This window comes from Thunnus albacares, chromosome 2 (assembly GCF_914725855.1).
Source record: "Thunnus albacares chromosome 2, fThuAlb1.1, whole genome shotgun sequence".
Lineage (NCBI taxonomy): Eukaryota > Metazoa > Chordata > Actinopteri > Scombriformes > Scombridae > Thunnus > Thunnus albacares.
The window spans coordinates 27,754,754-27,778,991 of record NC_058107.1 but is presented as its reverse complement, the minus strand read 5'-3'; the positions used below and the strand labels follow the sequence as shown (position 1 = coordinate 27,778,991).

The 24,238-nt window shown below is 40.2% G+C and overlaps 2 protein-coding genes across 2 annotated transcripts; both read right to left on the bottom strand.

Annotated features, from left to right (window-relative positions):
• Nucleotides 1-710: 710 nt before the first annotated feature.
• On the bottom strand, nucleotides 711-7,920 carry paip1 (poly(A) binding protein interacting protein 1). Its single transcript, XM_044376473.1, has 11 exons — nucleotides 7,502-7,920; nucleotides 6,125-6,276; nucleotides 5,788-5,985; nucleotides 5,529-5,641; nucleotides 5,118-5,229; nucleotides 4,721-4,846; nucleotides 4,507-4,613; nucleotides 4,018-4,132; nucleotides 3,860-3,914; nucleotides 3,014-3,092; nucleotides 711-1,915 (listed from the first exon to the last, which is right to left on the bottom strand). The coding sequence occupies exons 1-11, from the start codon at nucleotides 7,704-7,706 to the stop codon at nucleotides 1,828-1,830; spliced, it is 1,350 nt and encodes a 449-aa protein (XP_044232408.1). The 5' UTR covers nucleotides 7,707-7,920; the 3' UTR covers nucleotides 711-1,827.
• A 4,997-nt stretch (nucleotides 7,921-12,917) lies between these two features.
• fgf10b (fibroblast growth factor 10b) lies at nucleotides 12,918-21,008 on the bottom strand. The gene is made up of 3 exons (XM_044337334.1): nucleotides 20,549-21,008; nucleotides 14,027-14,130; nucleotides 12,918-13,666 (listed from the first exon to the last, which is right to left on the bottom strand). The coding sequence occupies exons 1-3, from the start codon at nucleotides 21,006-21,008 to the stop codon at nucleotides 13,475-13,477; spliced, it is 756 nt and encodes a 251-aa protein (XP_044193269.1). The 3' UTR covers nucleotides 12,918-13,474.
• Nucleotides 21,009-24,238: the final 3,230 nt, after the last annotated feature.

The window sequence follows — 24,238 nt, the reverse complement described above, 5'->3', positions numbered from 1 at the left end:
GACGTGCTTATTTCTTATTGTTGCACTGACACAAAGTTACCAGATGATGGCAGAGTTTGCTCAGATCATTTCTACTCAGGAAATATTTGTGCTCATTACAAAGCATATAGGAGCAGAGACGAACAGGTTACTTTTAAATTACAATTACTCGTTATTTGCTTGCAACTTAAAGATGATTTTTCTTCACTACTGTCATTAGTTCTAAGATAATTGTGCCCTTTCATGCAAATGTGAGGAATACAATCCCAGTGACTCATTCTTTTTCAGAAAGACAGCATCCATCATCTTATTTTCATGTATTACTCAATTCACTGAATTATAAAATGATTGACTGATCATTGATCGTTCTAGGCAGACTTTACAATTTGGAATTGGATTAGAAAGTAATTTCTGAGACTGTAGTTGGTGATAATGATCTGCATTATATTCAAAGATAGTTTCCTGTTCCTGACAGATATTATTGACAATGACATGACAATATTACTTTAGAGTGGAGTCAACACGTCTCTGACATGGTCAACAAAAATTAATCATCATAAGCGTCACAAAAGTTGAACTTACTGAAGGTTTACTGTTTTAAGTTGTTCTGGTGCACCTGATAAACTGGTAACTAAGTTTAATAATGTCTTAGCTTAGTTATTCAAATCTCCAGACCCAAAACATTACTATAACCACTTCAAATACAGAACACAACTCAAACAAACAAAATATCACATTATAAAGAATTTATTGCAGGCAAACAATACTATAAATAATAATATGTACAAACTATAAAACAACATTCCTTTTTATGGGTTCCATAGATTGCTGGTTAACAGTCTTTCAGTCTTGAATCCGTCTTGCAGTTGATTTACAGTACCAGTCAAGAGTTTGGACACACTTTCTCATTCAAGCAAATGGGAAGTGTGTCCAAATTTTTTGCCTAGTACTGTATATCACACAGACTGTTGCAAACTGCAAGATGTGTAGATATTTAAAGCTACATTCAGGAAATAAACAGGATTTAGATGCACTGCATTCTCAGAATTTTGAATCATTTTCTCATTACTATAACCCCCTAAAGGAATTAAATAAAATGTTTCGTCTATATTCACATATTCCAGTTTGTGACTAAATTGAAGTATCTGTTTTGTGCTATAAAGCTCCTTCTGAACGGCACAGTCTTTTAGAGTTGTTGAACTTAAGGGAACTGCAACCAGATTTACAAGGAGCGAATAGCTTTGTGTATAGTGTTAAATATTGGCAACCTGACAAGACAGATTTTGACAACAGTGGAGCTTGAGTCTGTATATGCACTGTATGCTACTACTACAGCCAGCCCCTCCATCTACAGAGCATCGTACATAAAGATTACGCATCTCTGACAATGTTTGAAGTCTTCTGGCCTGCACTTTATGTATGGGGCATTAATTAGTACTTAACAAATTATTCACACATTTGATGAAACTTTCTGCCATTTGGAAAATAACTCCACAGCAATAAATCCACAGCACACTATTTTCCTCTTGGCATTTAGTTTAGGCGCAAGAAAAGAAGTTTCTGAAGGAATTTAAAAACAACAAAGAGAGAACCTCCAAGTCCAAAGAAAATCTTAATACCTCAACATTTCGAACAATTATCCCGTTGATTGTCCCCATTTTCTAATCAACACTGACCAAAGAAAAGTGTCAGAAGTGCAACTATGAACAGCTTTTTTTGTTAAAATGCTTGTTTGCAGTAAAATAAAAGTCTGAACCTATCTGCTGCTAGTTTTCTTCGCTTTTCAACATTCCAGCAAGTTGTGGGAAAGGTACAGTATGTGCCTGTTGAGTCTCACAGATTCTCACGTCATTGCTGTCGTTTCCTCTCTGATTCTAAACAAAAATTCTCAAAAGCTTCTTCTATCTCAGGATCCATTTCATCTTCAAAGTCGTATCTGTGAACACAACAAAAGGAGTGATTCAGAGTTTTATTTTTCAAGATTTTTAAGACAAATTTGTCCTGAGTGTTGTGATGGTTTGTCTGACAAATATAACAGACGCACAAAAACACAAGCACGCAGACACACACACAGAGTTCTGAGAGAGAGGATAGGAGTGAGCTTAGCTCTCTTTCACACCCAACTGCTGACTAAACTGAAACAGAGGCCCTGGTCGACCCTGTTGCATTGTGGGCCAGTCAAACACATTCGCCAAGCTCAGGGGCCCACAAGTCAATGTAAGTGATATGACCTGTGTGAAGCCGCTATCCAGTCACATGACCAAAAATGTGCCAGCACGGTGGCACTGTTGAACCTCTAAAGGTTGAGGTTTAAATAACACCATGAATTCATGATGAATAACCAGGACAATAACTGTAACACCTGTCTGTTTGTACAGTATCAGTAATGTTTGCACTAATTCTCATCTGCAATCTGCTATGAGTGCTGTAATTATCCCTGTGACTACATGTTTATTATGTGCACAATATGAATAAATGTGTAAGAGAGACAATTCCAGTCACAGAAACACTCAGCTTTTCTGTCAAACAAGGAGGAGAATAGATTAAAGTATTAATGCTTTATAAGCATCTTTGTTTTACATTTGTATTTGCAGTTGTGCATGCAATTGGTAGATTTTCTTATATACCAACAAAACCAATAAAACAGCTTTAAATAAGCAAGGGAGCTGTAATGGTTGGTTCATTGTGGAATCATTCAGGTCACCTGAGGTGCCACTGAATGAATGGAGCAGGTGGTGATAGTGAATTGTCTAACCTGAACTACTGTGAGGTGGACACACACTAGTATCATTGTAGCTGCCTACTTAGCGTTTTAGGATATACAGCTAACCTAAACGAAAAGTCACAAAAACGCAACCTAAATCGAGTCAAGGCATTCTGAATATATAGCTGACAAGTACTAGATGTGGTGGTTATATCTTTGAATGGTATCCATAGGAACAAGCATCAACAGTGAAGTAGATGGCTGTGACTTAAAAGACAGCCACTTATTACCCATCTGTATTATTTCACATCTACAATGTGTTGTACTTACTCTTCATTTCCATTGTCTCCACATGTATCATGGAAATAGTCCTGCCTGTCCAGGATCTCTTGGTATTTCTCAGCATATTCTGTAAAGGCAGCGAGAGACCAACATTCAGTTACAGAAGGATTTCAAATATTTCCATTTAAAGTAGGAGTGGACGGCTCTTTTTCTAGCATGTAAGCAGTAAGGGTGAGTTAAGTAGATTTATAATGAAATTGTTTTGCTCTAAACAAATACAAACTGCTGCTTGCATCTAAAACAAGTATGGAAACTTCAATGACTTATGTCAGTATTTTGTTATGTGTATTATCAATATGCATGTATGAACAACATCAAAACAATAAGAAATAGTTCTTTAGTTGGTGGAAAACAAAATACTTAAATATACTTAACTTTTTTTTTTATTGACTAACTGTCTTTAATTTTAATTAACTGTCTTTTAATTTATGTTAAATCACACAATGTATTTCTTGTATATTGTACACAATCAGCAACACACTGTTTCTATTCTGAATTTTAACTGGGCATAAAAAGCACAAAGCTCCAAAATAACATTACACTAATAACTGAGATACTAAATAGCTAAACGTCCAGTGCTCTAAAAACGTACCTTTTATATGAGCCATTCATTCTCTTAAGTTACAGATCGAGAGTTTAATACAGTTACTTATAAATTAACATTAGATTCCTTTTACTTATGTTGGTTTGGTACATTTTTTTAAATTAACAGGGCAAGAACTGAGATCTATCTCATCTCTTTGTTGAACCTGTGAATGGATCTGCCTGCCTGGTAGAAATCAAACCCCAAGATGCCCCTCCTGCTCTATCATGAATGTGTTTACATTTCCTTACCTGGGTCTGCTGCGGTGAAAGGTGTGCCGTCTTCTGTGTAGAATGTAGGTTCATTCTGTCAGGGGAAAAAAAAAACATGATGCCAAACTGAAATATAGAGACTGTCAATTGTAGAATTAAAAACAAAAATAAGCGAGTATGGCACATTTGACACACACCATGAAGTAGTTGGGGTCATTTTCTGGTGTGGCATTGCTGGCTGCTGTAGCACGGACTCTGCCCCAGTCACTGGATCTCAGCTCCACTAGTTTCAGAAGCATTTGTCTGACATCCCTGAGGAGAAAAAAAACACTAATCAAAAAAAGTTATACACAGGGTGTCTATTAGATTGTAAACTGTTCGTTTTCTTGGCACTTCATCCTTTAGTTGCGTTTACGGCCAACTTTTGAATGAAAGTAAGATATAGATAGTAAGAAAAATCTGTGAATTATTACATCATGTGAACAAATTAACTCTCTTCGTCAAAAAATATCTGTTCTTGCGAGGCTTTTTGTGGATTTATTTATTTATATCTTCAACACTGGCACCTTTGACACACATGATGATGGTGCAACTATGTTGGCAGATGTCTTGATCTAATAAACACGACCTTATGTACAAACTGAGTAGCAGTTGCACACAACAGAGCCATAAAGATATGCACACACCTGTTGCAGGTGGCATCCAGTAAAATAGTTTCTATCCTTTGGATCAGATCCTCCATGTGTGCTTTCCCACTCTCTTTCCACGCATCATCCAGGACAGAACCTGTCAGCTGCAAAGAAAAAACACATTTTTATTATGGTGCTAAACAATACAACTACTTATAAAGCTTACAACACACATCTGTATACGTATCTGTAACTAAATGAGATTTAAAACCTTAAGCAGTTTCACAGCACAGATGAGGTTTGAGTCCACAGGATTGGCGAGCAGACTGATCATCAGGTCTTTTAGAGCATCGAGGAGGATATTAGCTCGATTTGGAGGTCCTTTTTTACTCTTTATCTAAACAAACAAAAAACAGATCGACATAAATGTCAAAAAATGACTGGCTGACACTTTGAAAAGGAGTAGTATTCTAATGCTGGTGACTTATCAACACAACTTGCAAAGTTGACTCCTCCTCCCTCGATCTACAACATTCATATGTAGTCAGACAGGGAAGTTCAAAAGGCAAGTTGGTTGATATAATGATGTGCCATTGTTGTGTGCTGTTAAAAAAACAAACAAAACTTACACACATGAGGACACCAGGCAAATGAGAAGGACCTCTTACCTCCAGGTGAAGGTAGAGCTCTCCCAGAAAGAGCACAAAGGAGTGGAATTTCTTCTGAGTGTCCGGGTCTCCTCGAACAGCTACGTCCCTCTGTTCAAATTCTTTTCGACATCTACAACAGACAACATTCTTCCATTTAATGGCAATTTGACTAAACGGTGACAGTTAAAGCGGATTTGTATTTGTCTCCCAAAAGCTAGTCAGTTTGTACCACTAAAAAGGTTTACTCTTACTGCTGCTTGTGTGGTACAACATTTTCTACAGCTTATACCTTGTCTTCTAATTAAAAAAAAAACAAAACAAAACATTTTTGTCATCCTTTTTTAATCTAATTGTGTGGATTGTCATAATATCTTGTTTAACTCTAATATGAAAAGACAATATATTCTATGAAAACAGTAATAAAATCACCTTTGCAGGAGCAACTGACGAAAGTTACCACTTGGTGGGCTGACATTGAGGTGATGGGACAGGTAGTTACAGAGCCTGGCACCAGTGTAAGAGAAGTTTGGAATGGCAGTGGACTGCAATGAAAAGGACACTTAATACTCAGTGGTGTACATTAATCTACTCAAATCTATCCTAATATTCATTATTTATACCATGATGTATTCTTCAGAAACATGAACATACAAAGAGCATCATGAGGAGTGAATGTATGTTTCCGTACCTCTGTGTAGATCAGCTCCACCAGCTCCTGTAACAGCTCATCAGTGGTAACCCAGGAATTGAATATTCCAGTTATGTATTCAACATCTGACTCAAAGGAGCCAGGTGAGGAGCTCAGGTGGGCAAGGAAGTCTGTGACCATAGAAGCTAAGGTAGGTTCACTATAATCGCCTTCATAGTCATCGTAACAACCGGGGTCCTACAAAAAAAAAAAAAAAAAATCACAATGAAAACATGAAAAACTCTGAGCACTTTGCATAACATATTAAAATTTAGCATGACTCCTACAGCATAAGTTAAGAGAACCATTATATAATCTTGTTTAAACTTCCTCTTACTTCATATATGTTAATTCCAGTGGGGACAAACTCTGGAGCAGTGGCTGAAAGCTTTGATGTCTTGACCAAGGAATCCACATCATTACATCCTCTGGAGACAGAAGTACTGTTGGCATTTGCACTTTGTTGTGGCTTGCTTTGTCTTTTACAATCTGAAACAGGAAGAAGAAAGATGTTCTCAGTTTTTAAATCATACGTGACACTACTCACTACTACTACCTACACAGATAAGGCAGGTGATATTCTATATTTCTGTTTTTGTCCACTATTATTCAACAATGTAACTCTTTAAATTTGGGTTACAAATACAGTATATTTTTCATTCTTAATACAGACTGACTAATTTCCTAAACAGTTGGTCACTGTAGTTTTTAATTAACTCAAACAGGAGTAAATAGTGCTTTTGTTGGGGACTATTTTCAGCCACAGATTTGGTGCGCTAGTGAGTATTTACAGCAGCAGGACAAACAGAATGAAGGAACATGTCACCCTAAATAGTTTTGGGGAAACAATGGAAGTTTATGGCACAGAGTACTTAGCTATATCAGGCTTTGGACACTTATTAATACGGTCAGTTCTTTATTTTGTCTTTCATGAGATATGAAGAAAAAACTGAATTATACTGTCAGACTGCAGGGGCAGCTAAAGGACAGTACCCAGCAATCTGGTGGGGAAATTTGTGTGGTTAGTTGGCTGTCATCCCAGAAATTAGTACCATGCTGGCTGTGGACCCAGCAAGATTCAAGCATGAAGCCGACACCAATATCCAACAATTCCCACCCACACTGACTGACACTGATGTGGTTTTGTGAGAGTTTTAATATTTATATTCTAATACAACACTTACAGGTGTACTAAGTGACACAGTAATAAGTATATACCATCATCATTACCCTCCTACTCCCCAGTAACTACCAGCTCCATGATCAAATTCAGAGATGAAACCTTAACTTGGGTTAGCTATAGCCAATGTTAGCTCTACAAACACAGTGTAAACTGGATAAGACAGCCTTAACTGTGACACGTATGTAGTCAACTATGTGACATCTGAGTGGGAGCTTTATTTAGATGCTGCGTTACCTCACATGAAATAATAGTCCAACAGGTGCATGTCGCAGCGCCAAAATGATAAGGTTAGCTTCCGTAACTGGTATTTAGCATCAAGCTAGCTGCTGACAGCTCCAGATTTGGATTAAATTAACGCTTCTCCGAGGTTTGAGGAGAAGTGCACCTAAGAGGAAGTACTGTGGCTACTTTTAAATGGTGGCAAACACAGCTCTGGCCTTCAGTTAACCGTGCCAGCAAGCGATATTTACACGAAAGTGAATCCGAAAGTGGCTAGCTAACTTAGCTTAATTAACAGCTCCCTAACGTTACCTCCGCCAGTGCCAACCATGTCGTTGCTCGGGCTAATGTTGTCGGAAAAAGGCGGGGATGTTCGCGGCTGTCTCAACGGTTCCCTTTGGTTGAAAAGCGTTGTTTTGGTGTCACCGGCATCCCCGGCGGCACCCAGCAGCCCGGGGTCCGCTGGATGATTACGGGTTCTCCCTGCTCCGGGAGTTCGGTCGAAATTCTCGTTCATGACTGCTCGTTTTGTCAGCTTTGACTCTCAAAGCAGCATCTGAAAAAGATAAAAAGAAATCCTGCTCGCAGTTCACAAGTTGTTCCAGTTTTGCTTAGAGGGAATTGCTTGTGTTTTATCACAGCAAAACACGCCCTATCTGTCTTTCATGTTGGCTTTCTCTCGATCAGGCGAGTATACACAACTTTTTTTTTTTTTTTTGGCCACTTCCTCTAACAACAAACTCGCTGTCAGTGATTATCAAGAATGTACTGATATCAAGGTGGGACTGTCTCCCTCTAGTGGCATGGAGTAGAAAGTTACGACATAAATTGTGCAGATGGCAGTAGTAGAAAGTAACTAAGTACATTTATTCAAGTACTGTATTTAAGTACAATTTTGAGGCACTTATACTTTACTTGGGTATTTCCCTTTGATGTTACTTTATACTTCCACTCCACTACATTTCAGAGGGAAATATTGTACTTTCTACTCCACTACATGTACTTGACAGCTTTAGTTACTTTTCAGTTGAAGATTTGACATAATGGATAATATAACAAGCTTTTAAAATATAAAAACACATTAATAAAGATGAAACCAGTGGTTTCCAACCTTTTTGGCTTTTGAAATCTTACAAAAAGCAGTGTGTAGTTGTGGTCACATTTCAGATGTCTATGAGTTCAGCTCCACCAAATAGTGATTTTTCCCTCCAAACCTCTCACATGGTTTCATTTCAGTAAATGTTTAAATGATCCAATATTTCACCGAAAAATCAAAGATTAGAAGAAAAGTCCATAAACTGAAAACAGATTTGTGTATCAGAACTTTGTTTTTTCTTCTTTCCTCTCCCATTAATCATCTCATGACCCCAGTTGGGATCCACTAGACTAAACTAGCTGACTGTATATAAAATAGTTCAAACTAGCTCCACCTCCAGCAGCTACAACAGTAACATGCTGCTTGCACACTGATGCTTCAGTATTAATAATACAATGATGTCACATATAATAATATATCAGTCAAAGGGACCAAACCAATACTTTTACTGCAATACTTTAACTACATTTTGCTGCTGATACTTATGTACTTTTACTTAAGCAGGATTTTTAATGCAGGACTTTTACTTGTAATAGAGTATTAATACTGAAGTAAAGGATCTGAATAGTTCTTTCATCACTGCAGTATGGTGATAAGAGTCACTAATGGAAACAATAACGTAATATAAAAATACTCATTACAAGTAAAATCCCTGCAATCATAATTTTAATTAAAGACACAGACATATATGCAGAAAAGGGCAGTTATATTATTATACATTATATTGGGTTATTTCTACTAATGCTGTCGTATGTAGAATATCAGTGATGTATCCCAGTTGGTGGAGGTGGTGCTAATTTTATCTAGTTTTGTAGTTTATAATATTTTTTTTTTTATATAAATGATCCCATATTTTGCACTTTTTCTAACACTGTAATCTGAAAAGCTGTCAAATAAATATACTACAGTAGTTTATAGAAGCATAAAAAAAGTACAATACTCAGGAAAAGTACAACACCATACCATTAAAATACCATTTGTACATAAGTATAGTACTGTAAATGTATGCCTGCTTGAATTAGTTTCCACCAGTATCTTGGATTTGAATGTTTTTACTCATTTCATGCACATCTTATTGCCTTTGGTATTTTTGTAACCTTTGTATATTGACTATAATAAAAAAAAAATCTATGAGCAGGCCATAGCCAGGATTTTAGAAATACTAAATTCCCCCATCAGCAAAAGAGGAAATATTTGCCTAGATACCAAAAAATGTACTTTTTTCACATTATAGTTATTTATCTATTTTTGTCTTGACATTTTTGCCTTTATTAGACAGATGGCAGTGAAGAGGTAGAGAGTTATGACTTGCAACAAAGTCCCTTTGCAGTCAAACTCAGTCTAACCAAACTGCGGTTTAATAGTATGTGCCATATTCTGCTATAAGTGTACCCCTTTGTAATAATTTAACTGTTCCGTTGTTGTCACTTTCTTGTAATTTTCATCTTCCTACATGATCTGGGTGTTGTTTTAAAGACATTGCCAGGAATGTACACTCAGTTTCCAGTTCATTAGTTACAGTCAATGCAGTAAGAATAAAAATCTCCATCAAGGTTATAATGTTCAGTTTTGTAAAAACTGCTTCAGAGAGGTGTGGATTCAACTTTATTGTTGTTTTGAAGGCTGTAATTTGTGCTGCTGTTGAGTTCCGGTATATTGAGAGGTGTTTCTAATATTTTGTCCACCTCAGTCATATCAGTGAGTATAGGCTAAACATTAGAAACACCCCTCAGTTTAACAAAAGATAAGCTTAAAGATACTACCTTGAAACTAACTAACTCATAATCAGCTACTGCACGTGACTTGCGTAAGTGTAATAGTATGTAAACACCTCCATAATTTGTTAAAATCCACAATTTCACAGAAACGATACCGAGGACGTGACCTCAGTCTCCTCGATGTTAGCTCTGGCCCTGTCTGTGGGTGTAAGCAGTGGTTGTCTGAACAACATGAGTGCACAATGATGGACCTGCTAAAGGGTAGTTTAATTGGTTAAATAACCTCATATTGATCTAATTTATTTTGCAAAGCAACAAGCATTAGTTAATGTAATTTAACTGTTATAGTAGACACATATTTATAGAAAAGACCTGTGCAACCCCTCAGAAGTGCCTCTCTCCCCGAGCTCACTCAGTAGCTGCCCACTACACTACAAACATGTGTTGCACCAGACCTCTCAGTGTAAGTATTCATTAGTTGTTTTAGCCTCCAGTGATTTTCCACTTGTTTCCCAAAGCTGGATCACATTATGCCACAGAGAATTCCCGTGCCAGAAATGTAGAGACCCACTTTGATAAAAGATTACTGCCCCTATTTTCTGTTATTGCTGTTTTTTTCTCCCATGTAAGTGTCTTGGAGGAAGTTCAAACATTCACAAGTCTTGGGAACGCACAAGATGACATATGACAGTAGCACTGATGTTGGAAGGGGCATCAAGCACATGCTCACCTCTATTGGTTTTAAAAGCAAATAGTATAGTTTCATGCCAAGGACCAGGCTCCTGCTATATTCATCAGTGCACGTCATTTAGGTTATATTCCCGGTCATTGGCTGTCTCATTAGATCGCATCAAGCACAATTAAAGACAAATGAAGGAAAATACAGTGCAACTGTGGTGTAATTTCATACCAGACACCAAATTCCCCTTCCTTTTAAGTGCTATTTCTTTCTCTCTTTTTTTGGAACTTCAGTCCTAATTTAGAAAAACAGAAGTCAAAACATTTAAACAACATGAAATCTTTGTACCACAAAAGACGACATCTAAATTAATTCAGAAGTGGCACACAGGAGCCCTCAGTTGAACTTCCTAATCTTTCTAACCTTAGATAACATCTGTTGTAAGGACACTGTTGTGAATGTGGCCTCAGAGGTGCAACAGCAACACCATATTACACAATAACCTGAGATAGCAAAGAAATTGTAATAGACAGTGCTGTATATGGTGCTGCGGTGGTCATGAAATAGTATTCCATATGTTGCCGTTGGCCTTTGTCATAGTGGAATGCACTGCAGCATTCCTCGGTATTAATCATTCGTCGTGGCGATTTCTTAAACGGTCATTAAAAGACAATATACTGTACTGTAGCTTGAAGCAAAGGCTTCTCTGAACACTGGATTCTTCAGTTGCTTTTGTTCTTTTCGTTCCTTCCAGTCCTAAGTCACAGTCTCAGGCTAACCTGGAAGAATTTGGGAATGAAGGCAACAGCCGGAGCCTCTTACAATCCTTCTTTCACCTTCCTGTCTCAGTCTACTCTCCCAATGTTTCATGGCTTTGCTGAGATAGATGTTCAGAGAGGCAGGATAAGAGGACATGAGGCCCGGAAGCCTGTGGTGTTAATGTTCTCCCCGTGGTCTTTTGATCTGGCATCAAGACAGCTGTCATTGATTAGTGCGTTTGTAGATGATTACTAGGGGAAGTGGGTGGTCAGACACAGGTCATATCTCTCTGTCTCCCTCATTCACACACATTCAGATCCCCCTCCAAGGCCTTGCTGAAGATGACAGAGCTGTTTTCATATTTTCTGTTGTATATTCAGCAGGTGCATTAGGCAAGGTAAGTTTATTTGTATAGCTCATTTCAACAACAAGGTTGTTCAAAGTGCTTTACATAAAACATAAAAGGCATCAAGACAAAATGTAAAAGCAACATAATGTAATATAAAAACACAATTAAAAAGAGTTAATTAGAAAATAAAAATAAGCGAAAGTGGAATAATAGATAAAACAGGAGAATAAAAATTAGAGTGCAGTGTAAGATATTAATCAAAAAAGCCTCAAATGTGATTTAATAAAAAGCTGCAGCAAACAGAAAAGTCTTCATCCTTGATTTAAAAGAACTGAGAGTTACAGCAGACCTGCAGTTGTCTAGGAGTTTGTTCCAGATATGTGGTGCATAAAAACTGAACGCTGCCACTCCATGTTTAGTTTTGACCTGGGGGACAGAAAGCAGACCTGTTCCAGACGAGCTGAGAGGTCTGGATGGTTCATAACATAGCAGCAGATCAGAAATGTGTTTTGGCCCTAAACCATTCAGTGCTTTATAAACCAACAGACAGACAGGAAGCTAGTGTAAAGACCTCAGAACTGGCACTTTGTTGGTCTTAGTAAGGACTCACGCAGCAGCGTTCTGAATCAGCTGCAGCTGCAGCTGCATTAGTGCTTATCTTTGCTATGCAAGCTCTCCTGCCATAGGGGAATGTTGCAGCTCCGCAGTAATGGGGTGATATTAGGAAATGATGTCAGCATCTACAGGGCGTACCAGGGAAGTTACCTCCCTCCCATTTTGTTGTGGTTGGTCTGTATGTTTCCCGTTTGTTTGGGAACTAATCATTAGTGCAATGGTTGCCACATGGAATATCTGGCTAGGCATTAATGGTTGCCTTTTGTCCCTTCCTACCTCAGAGAGCCAGATAAGGATAGATTTACTGTGACCTGAACGTTCACCAGGGTTTCTCGCTACTTGTGTGAAAAATTTACCCCTTTCCTGCAATTCCCCCACAAATAAAGTCAACCTTGGGCATTTGAAGGAAGTAAGACAACTGTGATGCAGAGGAGAAAATGGTAATTTTATTTTCACATAATAGAGTTCCTATAAAAAGTAAAGAATGCAAAGGAATGCTTGTCTTGTAAGTGTTCCCCTCCAGTTAAATATTTCACAAAATAAATAAATCAATACAATACAGTCAAAACACAGTGGTTAAGTATCAAACATTTGCTTTAATGTGTTGTAATGCTGTCGTGATAAACTGACCCATCATTTCTCTCATCTTATCCATTTTCTATATCTCGCCATTATGTTACGGATTATCTGGTGTACATCTCACAGGAGAATATGGATCATAAATAACATCTTGAGATACATCTGCATCTAGGTTTCATTAGCTGGGACAGTAGCTTCTGTGTTGTCCATTTAAAACACAATCTCCAGTTGCAAACTGTTTGGCACAGAAAAAGGATAAATATTGCATCCTGTGCCACAGAAAACACAGATATCACCTTCTCCTCCAAACAAAGTACATGATCTCAATCAAAGTCAGGAGCAGAGACCACTTGTTTGTGTAACAGTGTTAGTGCCTTGTTTCCAAATGAGAGATTTCTCAGTGAATGTCTTTATTTTACAGCTTTTTTCTGTATTGAAAACCTCTCTGTCCAGTGCTGCATATTTGCCCTCTCCAGTTGAGTTCTACAGTTCACACCATAATTGGAAGGAAGTGGGTGGCCGTGTTCTTCCTGCGGGTTTTCTTCCCTCTCAGTGGCTTCCCGTGGACGTTTAGACCCACAAACATCTGCCGCTTCTTGTTCCTCCACTCGGCTGATGCGTACGTGTTGTAGCCATTCTCCTCAATCCGCTCCTTCAGGGTGCAGTCGACGCCGAACTCACTCTGGAAAAATAGTTAGGTATCATGTTTCAGTGTTATATCCACGACATATGAGGTTAAGGCAAAACACAGATCATTTTCTTGTGCAAATCTATTGTGGTTGCACACGGTACCCTGTTTATTTACTACTCCTTAATCTACATTGAACGTTTTGCTTTGTGTATTTGTGTAGGAACTAGTGTGTATTTTGAAAATTGCACAGTTCTCTCAGAGTTTCACATGTGTGCACTGGCCTTTTTGTGATTCAGAGTTGACCCAGCAGCAGCAGAACTAAAGATAAGGCCTCCTTTGATAAGCACAGAAGAATCTAACATTATCTTGCTCTCTGGTGCATCCAGATTGACCTCTGACCCGGATACTAACCGCTCCGTACAGCTCTCCCTTCCTGCTGATAGCCAGATAGTAGTTGCTGTTCAGCCCTTTGATGGCCACCACTCCCACGTCCACTGATGTGATTTCCAGAATACCTAGGATTCAGCAAAAAAAATGAACATTATATCAATATGTGTTAACATTCAGAATGTGCATACCAGCTTTTCTGACATCTGTGCAAGTAAAATTGCTGTTGTTGTAAGTTTGAGCCGATCTGACAGAAAACAACCAACTTTCTCAGTTTTTTAAGTCTGCAGAGATAAATCTAACACTCGGAGGATAGAGGAAGTAAAGGTGATAAAATGTTTTCTTGACTCATAGTGGCTATAGATAAGAGTATAGAACAATCAACACTGTCTGAGAGGAAACAGGCCAAACACTAGTGAGTCAGATAAATCCATAAATTTCTACAGACATTGATGAGACTATAATGAATAGCAGCATTGCATTCTCTTTTTAGTACATTTGCATGTGGGAACACACAGTTCTGTGTAAGGTCACAATTATTCTCTGAGCACATTTATCATTTGAGTCATATTCTAAAGTTACTTTACAACCTACACCTGTGTAACAGATTCCAGCTGCTCAGGCCATTTAGTTTGAAAATGTATAGGTGGATGCCACAGAGATTTCCCAGGTTGTTTATGTTCTGTTTGGTATTTAGGTTTCCAAGTCCCTGTACAAATAATTCAGGTTTCTCATAGGCTATTAGAGGGGCTAATTTATACCCCAGTTAACAAGGGCATGCTTTTGCTGCAGACAGCTGTGGTTATTTGTGTGGTCTCAGTATCAGAGGTCAGAGAGATATAACTTCCTAATGTGTCCTTTGACCACAGAACCCACTTGTCTCGTCTTATGCTGGTGTGTGTGTGTGTGTGTGCATGTGTGTGTGTGTGCGTGTGTGTGTGTGTGTGTGTGTGCATGTGTGTGTGTGTGTGTGTGTGTGTGTGTGTGTCTGAGTGACCCTCCCCGGTTCCCATGGTATGTTTGATTTCATGCCTCCCTCCCTGACTTCCATTCCCCACTTCCTGTGAGCTGTCGTTATTTTATCCCGATAAGCACACATATGTGTACACACACACACACACACACACACACACACACACACACACATACACACACACACACACACACACACATACAGACACACACCATGGCATGGGGGTGTCAACTCCTGAGAGTCGATGACATCCTTTGATCAGATCAGCATCCCCTCCTCTGTCTCATGACTGTTTGTGTGGCAGCCTGCTCTACTGTCAGGCCCACTCTCCGGTGGCTGGGGGGCCTCTGAAGCTGCCAGCCCTGTACATGAGTGGACAGTGGAGGACGCAGGTGTGCCCCAAAAGAACAATCCCCCTCTTAAAAATACAGCAGCTTCTCTCCTTGTCCGTGAGGTCTTGACTGTATCAGTTTCTAGTTCAAACAGTGGCACCTCGGGGCAGTGAGGTCTGAAGCGGCAAGGTGGTGGTGGGGACTGTGACACAACGGCCATTGAAGATCTGAGAGGAGCTGGTTTCTGTATGGGATCGGGTGTCGGGTATGGAGTGAGGATGTAAGACAATCTATGGCAGAGGCTGGCTGCTCTGTAAACATGGGAGGGATGAAAGGAAGGAGAACAGAGGAGGACAGAGGAGCCATGACAGTGAGACTGGGGGTGGAGTGAGGATTAGAAAGGCTGTAATGATCACTGATCAAAGTCACCCACCGGAGGCAGGGGCGAGACAGGTTGTATATACACTCACACACGCACACACGCACAAATGCACTCACATACACACACGCACACACATAGTTGATATTGCAGCAGGTGAATGTGCACTTGCGCACAACTTGCAAACTCAACCTGGTTGTGAAACTACAAAATCTCCATTCACTGCTCTCTGCTGAATGCTCCGCTTTCCCCACAAGCAGAGAGTAATAATGAGCTTATGGGAAAACACCATAACAGATAATATTCTCTTCATTTAGCTTCCCCCAGATTACAACTTAAATGTGACAACAAAGCTTTGTATGGGGTAAATTTTACAAACCACATATGTAAAATGTAGCCTAAAGCCAGCCAGCCAGGTTCAACTGTTTACGTGGGGAGACAGCAATTTTTCTTTTGCATGCTGGTTGCTTTTTCCTAATGTGTGGCTTATTTGATACGCTCTGTTTGGAGTTACAACAGTAAATGGTGCGTTGGTTGTGGAATGGAGGCACATAATGCCAGTGAGAATTAAAGGTGGTTTTTCCACAGTGGGATGCCAAAAACCATGTGCTTTGCAGCTTGTATTGTTATTCTTTCTCACTCTTAGTTTGCTCCTTTTTCTAAATTAACGTTCAGTGGCTGCACAAAACATTTGGACAGATAAGTAAGAATGTTCATTTTAATTGGTACCATTCTCATGCAGAAAAATGGAGTGGAGTGAGGCGTAAATCAGGATATATAGTAATAACACTTGATAAGGACCACACTGGGTGTATTTACACAGAGGGGGTATCCATCCTCTTCCCCACCTCAGTGAAAAGCTATACATCTCTCTCCCCAAACCTCCATAAGAGCACCATCTGTTTTTTCCCACGCAAAAAGCCACTGCTTTGATTAAAGGAGATGAATGTGCACAAAGACACACTTACACACACAGTCACACACATACACACATATACTATATACACACACACTGCTTGAGCCATGTCCAGAAGCATCTTGAACACATGGCCTGACCCCTAAAGCAGAGAAACACAACTGGTGGCCTGACACACACACACACACACACACACACACACACACACACACACACACACACACACACACACACATACACACACACACACACACACAATGTTGACAGGCTCACCCTCTCACACCATCACAGCCGTGGATAATTAACCAAACTCTTTTACCGCCAAGCCTTTCCATGAGTCCTATTTAGCAATATTTCACTAGTCACTCAGAGCTTCTAGTTGTCTATAAATTTAAGAGAACTCAGGTGTGAATCATAGATATTTTAATTATGCACTTAGGCCATGCAGATAGCTACTTAGCTGACTTTAACAAAATCTCCCTCTCTTTCTCTCTTCCTCTCTGTATCCTCAGCACAGGCTCCCAGCGGGTTGGAAAGCCATGTGGGACAGTTTTGCGCTGGCATCCCCATAAATCTGTGGGAGGCTGGATACTGGCTCTTTAACAGACAGTGAGCCGGGTCCTCGCAGGGCCACAGGCAGCATCCAAAACCAGTGCTTCCACATCTTACACACCTCCTAGACAGAGCCTAATAAATCTATCAATTAAGCTATCATATTTTAAATGCAGTACATCTTAGCAACTTCTGGCTCAGGACAAGGCAAGCCTTGCTCCACTCATCGGACAAAAACTTGATATTTTGTCACTTCAAGGGACTATCAAGGGTCTACAAAAGACGTCAGCCCTGGGATCATGTCTAGCCCCAGGGGCCAGAGCAAAGACTGAAGCTGCTGTTGTGTAGTATCCTTTACCGTGTGAACCTGATACGAGGGCACACACAGTGTCCCCAGACCCCCTCAGGACACAGCTTTTTGATGGCACCACCATTGATACTGAAGACGCACAGCTTTGATGTGGCCACAATGATATTCAGCCATGTCATTCATGAACTTGTACCTCTAGAGAGTCCCCTCTGCTCCCTTTCACCTCCCTCCCTGATGCTCAATCCACTCTGAACTGAAACTGACTTTTGAAAAAAAAAAAAAAAAGGAACGCACACTCTTAAAGATGAGAAGTTGTGTGTCATTAAAGAAGAAGACAGAGGCCTAAATCACCCTCCAAACATGCATAAAATTTCGGGTGAATTCACACACCATTATTATGATAAACAGAGTCAGACATGCCTCTTCGGTTTTACAACTTGAAAGAAACTACTAACAAAGGCAGCAGTAAAGGCATCCCGATGTAATACGGCCAGTAAATAAAGATGCTTCTGTCATGACCCTGTCAAAACAAATATCTTCCCTGACATTCTGCCTCCCCATGCCATTTCCCCGAAGTCACTTTGATTGAATGTGTGGTTTACCTCTCCCAAGAGGAACATTAAAAGGTTCCATATACACTCGCTATGGTGTTGGGGTACAGAGGGAAAGAGGGAGAAAAAGAGCATGTGAGGAGGACAGAGATGTACAGATGGGTCACAAATTAAAGGAAAAACTAATATGAAGTGTTTAGTAAGGTGTTGGGCCACCAACAGAACAGCCGCCAGAACAGCTTTAATGAGCCTTGGCATTGATTCTACAAGTCTCTGAACTCTTCTGGAGGGATGAACACCATTCTTCCAAAAGATATTCCCTCATTTGGTGTTTTGATGATGGTGGTGGAGAGCGCTGTCTAACACGTCAGTCCAAAATCTCCCATAGGTGTTCAATTGGGTTGAGATCTGGTGATTGCAAAGGCCATAGCATATGATTCACATCATTTTCATACTCATTAAACCATTCAGTGAACCCTCGTGTCCTATGGACGGGGGTATTGTCATCCTGCAAGAGATCACTCCCATCAGGATAGAAATGTTTCATCATAGGATAAAGGAGATCACTCAGAACAATTTTCTATTGATTTGCATTGACCCTTCCCTCTAAGGGGACAAGTGGACCCAAATCATGCCAGCTAAATGCCCCCAATAACATAACAGAGCCACCGGATCCCCTCACTGTAGGGGTCAAGCATTCAGGCCTGTACCGCTCTTTTGGTGTACGCCACACATGCACTCGCCCACTTGTCGAGAATATGGTGAAGGATGACTCATCTGACCATATCACTTTTCTCCACATTTCTGTAGACCAGTGCTTTTTGCACCACTGAATTCTCAAATGTGCATTCATCTTTGTAATGAGGGGTTTATGTACTGCAACCCTGCTATAATATCCTTCTCTATGTAATTGTCGATGGACTGTTCTTGCTGACACAGTCTGATCACGTCCTGCATTGACATTCTCAGTCACCTGAGGAAGAGTTGCACTTCTGTTTTTCCCTGCATAGCACACTAATGCATGAGCATTACAGTCTTCAAATGTGCACTGCCGACCACAATTTCCGACCCTATTTACCTCTTTCCTATAGATCTAAATGCAGATGTCACTTTAGTCACCGTTCCTATTGAAACACCAGCCAGTTGAGCAGTCTTTGTGACCGAAACTCCTGCCATCCGTGTCCCAACAATGAACCCTTTTCCTCTTACCATCTTGATACAAAATCAGAATCAACGGGGCCTGCTCAGCATTTTTATACATGCCACAGAGCATGATTGGATGTTAATTGCTTAATTGTACCATGCAGTGCACCTGTGTGGAAGCATCTGCATTTGTTATGTTTCTCCACCCATTTATTCAGGTTTTTCCTTTAATTTGTCACCCATCTGTATATGTGTGCGTGTGTCAGTAATAAGCGAGCACATGTGTCATCGTTGGCTGCTATATGATCACACACCCACTGGAGCATGTGAGCGCCCGCTGGCTGATAGGCACACACACGTAGCTCGGTGGGAATGCTGGGAGACTAATGAGAATGCTATTTTACTGACTGATATGCCGAAACATACAACATGTAATCAGTTTAAAGACGTGTTTCTCCAAGTGAGCACGTCAAACTGCTTTAAACAAATGTCTGATCTGTGACTGAGGGTATGTAATTTGCTTGACGCTGGCTGGCAGGCGGGCAATCTGAGTGGGAGACTGAGAGAGATACAGACACAGAGAGGTAGAAAGAGTCTAAAAGCATCAATGAGACTGACATCCACAACCCCCCTCCTCTCCCAGCCCTGTTCTTCTGTGGTTGTTATCAGTGCTGTTTACCCTGGGTTGTGAAGACTGCCTGATAATGACTTGAGTTATCTGCCCCTGCTCCTTTTTAAGCCATCTCAGAGCTACCATCATTGTGCTGAGTGTTTGGACAGGAGAGATATCAGTGGGATGTCTGGTTTAAAACAGAAAGATCGGGAATGCTTCATCTAAACTACCAACCCATGAGCAGACTTGCGGTCTCTGGACATAATTGAAGAATCATGTTTTTTGTTTAAATTCAATGTCTGAGCCAATGTACAATATATACAATTTATGCATTTGTGTTGGTGTAATGAAATGTTTTCTGGTGAGAGGATTTTTTTTCTCAAAGAATGAACACCTGAGTTCTCAAATTAGAAACATTTATGGTGGTTGCTTGGCGCCAGAAAAGTCCCTGACTTAAAACAATCAACAGGTGCTTTTTGTCATGCGCAATATATGAATGACTCAAAATCCAAAAAGGTCAGAAGAAAGATTAGAAGTTTTGATTGTAGACATTACAAGCTTTTATTTTACACTGTCTGTTTGAAGTTAAAAGTGTTTGAAGTAAAATTTAAAACTGAAATGTTTTAGCTCAAAAAAGCCTTGATAGTGTCACTTTTAACTTTTGTTGCCACAGCAAAGCATCATATTCTCTTTGGGTTCTGATTTTCATTTTGAGGTTCCTGTTTTTGTCTATTTTTTTTTTTTTTGTTATATTAAGCTAATCACTGAGTTACTTACTGAGGGGGTCATCCTTGCTCTTGGTTCCATTGACCTTTCCATTCTTATCGATCCTCAGGAAAAACTTCTGGAAAGAGAACAGCTTCCTCTTCCGTATGTCCCCTTGGAGATGATTGTAGCTGCGTACATGCCTACCCTGTGGTCCCCCAGTCCGACCCAGGGGGCCCCCGGTGGCCCTGGGTTTAGAGACAACCTCAGTCTCAGAAATGTTCAGTGGAACCCTGAGAGTTCGTGGGTTGGCGAGCCTCAGTCTGTCTCTGCGGAGCTGATGGCAGGCTGCCCCGGGTAGGGAGAAGGAGAAAACCACCAGGGCTAGCAGGAGAGGCAAAGACAGAGAGGAAAACAGTGTTGAGGACCTTAACCTGGAGCTGATCCCAGAGCCAGAACGAGCCCCTAACCCAGCCCTGGAGCAGGACGAGGCAGAGGCAGCCTTACTCCCTCCAGCAGCCCATCTGATCATGGTAGTGTGCTGTGTGGAGGACTAGAGGCAGCCTCAGAGCCTGGGACATGCTGCTGGGGGCGAGGATAGGCTGGGAGGGCAGGGAGGGGAGCCCTCCACAGTCCAGGCTGGGTGAGATGTTCTCCCTGCAGAGTCCGAATAATGCAGCACCTGTGTGAAATCCTCAGATTTCTTCCTTATGTTTGAGTGCAATTAATGTTCAACAAGTCGCTGTATTTCAAGCTGATATTCCTTTGACTTCTCTTCTCCTCTGTTGAGAGGTTTTAGGCTGATTACCAGAAAGTTTGCAGTCCGAGTGTCTCTTGGAAAATAAATCAGTCCGAATGAAGACAGATTAAGTGAAAAAAAAATACACCAATTACTTTGTGAATGTATTCCAGTAACAAACCTGTTTTTCTACTTTCATTTAGTTTTCTAATACTTTCTAAATTGTTTGTGAAATTTTAATCTTCACTCTTGGCTGCTCCAGTGTGACTCTTTTATTTCCAGGCAGCTATTCAAACTAAGAAAAAAAAATCCAAAAATATAAAGTTCACAAATATCCAGGTTGAAAGTTTGCCATGTGTAGAATTCCTTAGATCCAGTGAAATCAAACAAGGAGCATTACACACAATTTAGCTACTACCTGTTAAATAGCCACTACTCTCCATACATGCAGTCAAGCATTGTAAGATTTCACTCTGAGAAGGAAAAACAGGATTCGTGACTAAAAGAGGAACGTTGGTCAATCCACACGTATGTCAGATAATCCATTTGTCTACTTCTGTTGCCCTGCTCCTCTCGCTCTCTCCTCATCTCTCTGCCTCTCTTTCTCTACCCCCAAATGACTCCACCTTCATCAGCATTGAGGTAACAAGTCTGGGGGTGGGGGTGGTGGGGGTGGTGGTGGGGCGGCAGAGTGGAGTCGTTCTCTCAGTCAGAGTTGTCCACCTCCTCTCCGTTAGGTCCTTGATATAAGAACTCCTTGGTATGATCTCCTCACCTGAAGGCTGATCACAGAAAATGACTGTGTGTGTTGTGTTGTGTGTGGCTGTGTGACTCTTAGTTATTTGATCCCTCCCTCCTTTACTCAACTTCCCCTCTCACATATGGGAGCAAGTACTGCTCTGCATGTGTGTGTGAGTAACTGTGTGCATGCCTACATGCAAGCAAATCTAACTTAGAGTGGGTGAGAGGTGATAGCAGGGTTTATCTGTGTAGATGCTGCAGGGCAGGAAGAAACTAGTACTGGATCAGACCTCATGGTTACAGATTGCACTGGTAATCCCTAACCCTGCTAATCAAAAAGTTTATAGTGTGTACGGTTAGTACATGACTTAATATGTTGTGTATTTTTGTTATCCAGCACATGTATGTGAGCGTATGCTTGAGTGCAAAGGGGATATGCATCACAAATTAAAATGGACCCACTTGTTACTCATTAGGATGTAATAATCCTGACAAGTGGCTATCTTCCTCTATCTCTTCAGATAAAAATCATATTAAGTTACTATTGCCGGTTCCAGTCTGGCTTATCAAAGCCATCTTGCTAAGGCCTCTCTCTTTCCCTCAAGGCCCTTTATCGTAGTGCGTTATCTCTCCTGCTGCGCTGTAATGCAATGAAGCTCTCCAATTTCACTCACCAGACCCCTGCCTTCATCTGTGACTCAGGTGTCTGAGTGGCCGTCAGCCAATGAGACTCTCTTTTACGAACCATGCATCATTTGCTCCTCAAGGCAAGGCAGGCACAGGATGGACAATGTCATAGCGGACTAGACAACAATGTACAATATGTGCAGTGAATGTGCAAAATATTAGGGATGGTCACTGTTCTCACGAAGTACGTTGATGAGGTAAAAGCAGATGAAAACATTCCCATTTATTGTTTTGGCTGATTTTCCTCATTAAATTAACACAAAACATGCATGAGGAGGTGTAAATCTCTCGGTTTTGAGACAATTTAGACATGAAATGTGCAAAAGGGCTGTAAAAAAAATCCCTGTAATTTCTATGCCCAGTGTAGGTTTTAAGACTTGGAGGCTTATTAAGATGGTAACAGTGATCAGGGGCCATACAGTGACATTTTTAACAATCCAGTGTGATAAACAAAACTTGTGCTGGCAGTCTTATCTAAGTTCCCTGATCCTCATGTCTTTAATGTTGGGGTCTGTCCTGTTGCCCGCTCTCCTTCCCTTAAATCCTAGTTTTTAGTGCCTGCTTTAATGTCTGTCAACGATCTACGACCAGAGCAGCGGTCTGGTCTTTTCTGCGCTCGGCATGGCTTTATCTGGGGATACAAACAAAGCAATCTTATCAGCGCTTCCTTTCCACTGTGATAACCTGAATCACTGCTGAGGAAACAGAGCTGGGAGGAGCAGGCATCATATTGATTATTGTTGATTATTGTTGCAGAATAATAGTGAAATAACAGTTTTTATAGATTTAGCTGCATCACTCAAAATGACCTCCACCTAAACTAAATGCCATTGGACTTGTGCACCCATAAATTGGGTTAAACATTTGTTTAACTGTATTCTCAGTTTATTTATTCTTCTTTAACTGTTGTGGTTAACTAAGTAAGACTCTAAAAACTCTAAAAATAAATACTGAACACAATAGTACCAAACTGCGTAAATGTCAATTTTAAGTCATTTAATCTTGTGGAGTCATAATATTTTATTTATCTTTAAAAAAAAAAAATCTCCCAATGACGTTAAAATACTTTGACCATTTCAAGTGCACTTTGACTTTTTGAGTAATTTAAGTGACAACATCTTGACATAAACTAGATCAAGAAAATATCCCCTGAGTAGAGACAATTCACAAAAAGTCATATCATAGTCATATTTTCAGTGTATTCTTTGTTCACTGGAAAATTATGCTAAATGCTTTCCACAAGCAATATGAGAGCTAAAATGTTGTAACATTCCTCCACTGACAGCTCAAACCAGTGTGCTCCACTCAGTTTATATATCTTGATTGCATTTGAAATTATTTCACATCGAAGGCATGTGTCAAATTCTCAGATCACGGTTCAGAGCAGACTGAAGAGTCTAAAACTGAACAGATGTACCCTCAGCTCTTAGCGTTCTTTCCACTAAGACAGTAATGTCCTCTGTAGGTGCCTCAGAGGGCTGTAGGCCTGCAATGATGCTGACAGACTCACAAGATTTGCAGGATTTCTTTAAAGGCCAAGAAGAAAATTCTTTGTGAACATAACCATGCCTGTGTTTTTCTCCTAAACGCAATAT

What these genes read in the sequence shown, in the direction of transcription:
- paip1 (XM_044376473.1), bottom strand. Translation starts at nt 7,706, where the DNA reads ATGAACGAGAATTTCGACCGAACTCCCGGAGCAGGGAGAACCCGTAAT. An exon ending in CATGGTTGGCACTGGCGGAG is followed by an intron (nt 6,277 to 7,501) that starts GTAACGTTAGGG and finishes TTCCTGTTTCAG; the next exon opens with ATTGTAAAAGACAAAGCAAG. An exon ending in TTTCACCGCAGCAGACCCAG is followed by an intron (nt 3,093 to 3,859) that starts GTAAGGAAATGT and finishes CTGCCTTTACAG; the next exon opens with AATATGCTGAGAAATACCAA.
- fgf10b (XM_044337334.1), bottom strand. Translation starts at nt 21,008, where the DNA reads ATGATCAGATGGGCTGCTGGAGGGAGTAAGGCTGCCTCTGCCTCGTCC. An exon ending in GAGCAAGGATGACCCCCTCA is followed by an intron (nt 14,131 to 20,548) that starts GTAAGTAACTCA and finishes GCTGAATCCTAG; the next exon opens with GTATTCTGGAAATCACATCA. An exon ending in AGGGAGAGCTGTACGGAGCG is followed by an intron (nt 13,667 to 14,026) that starts GTTAGTATCCGG and finishes CTATTTTTCCAG; the next exon opens with AGTGAGTTCGGCGTCGACTG.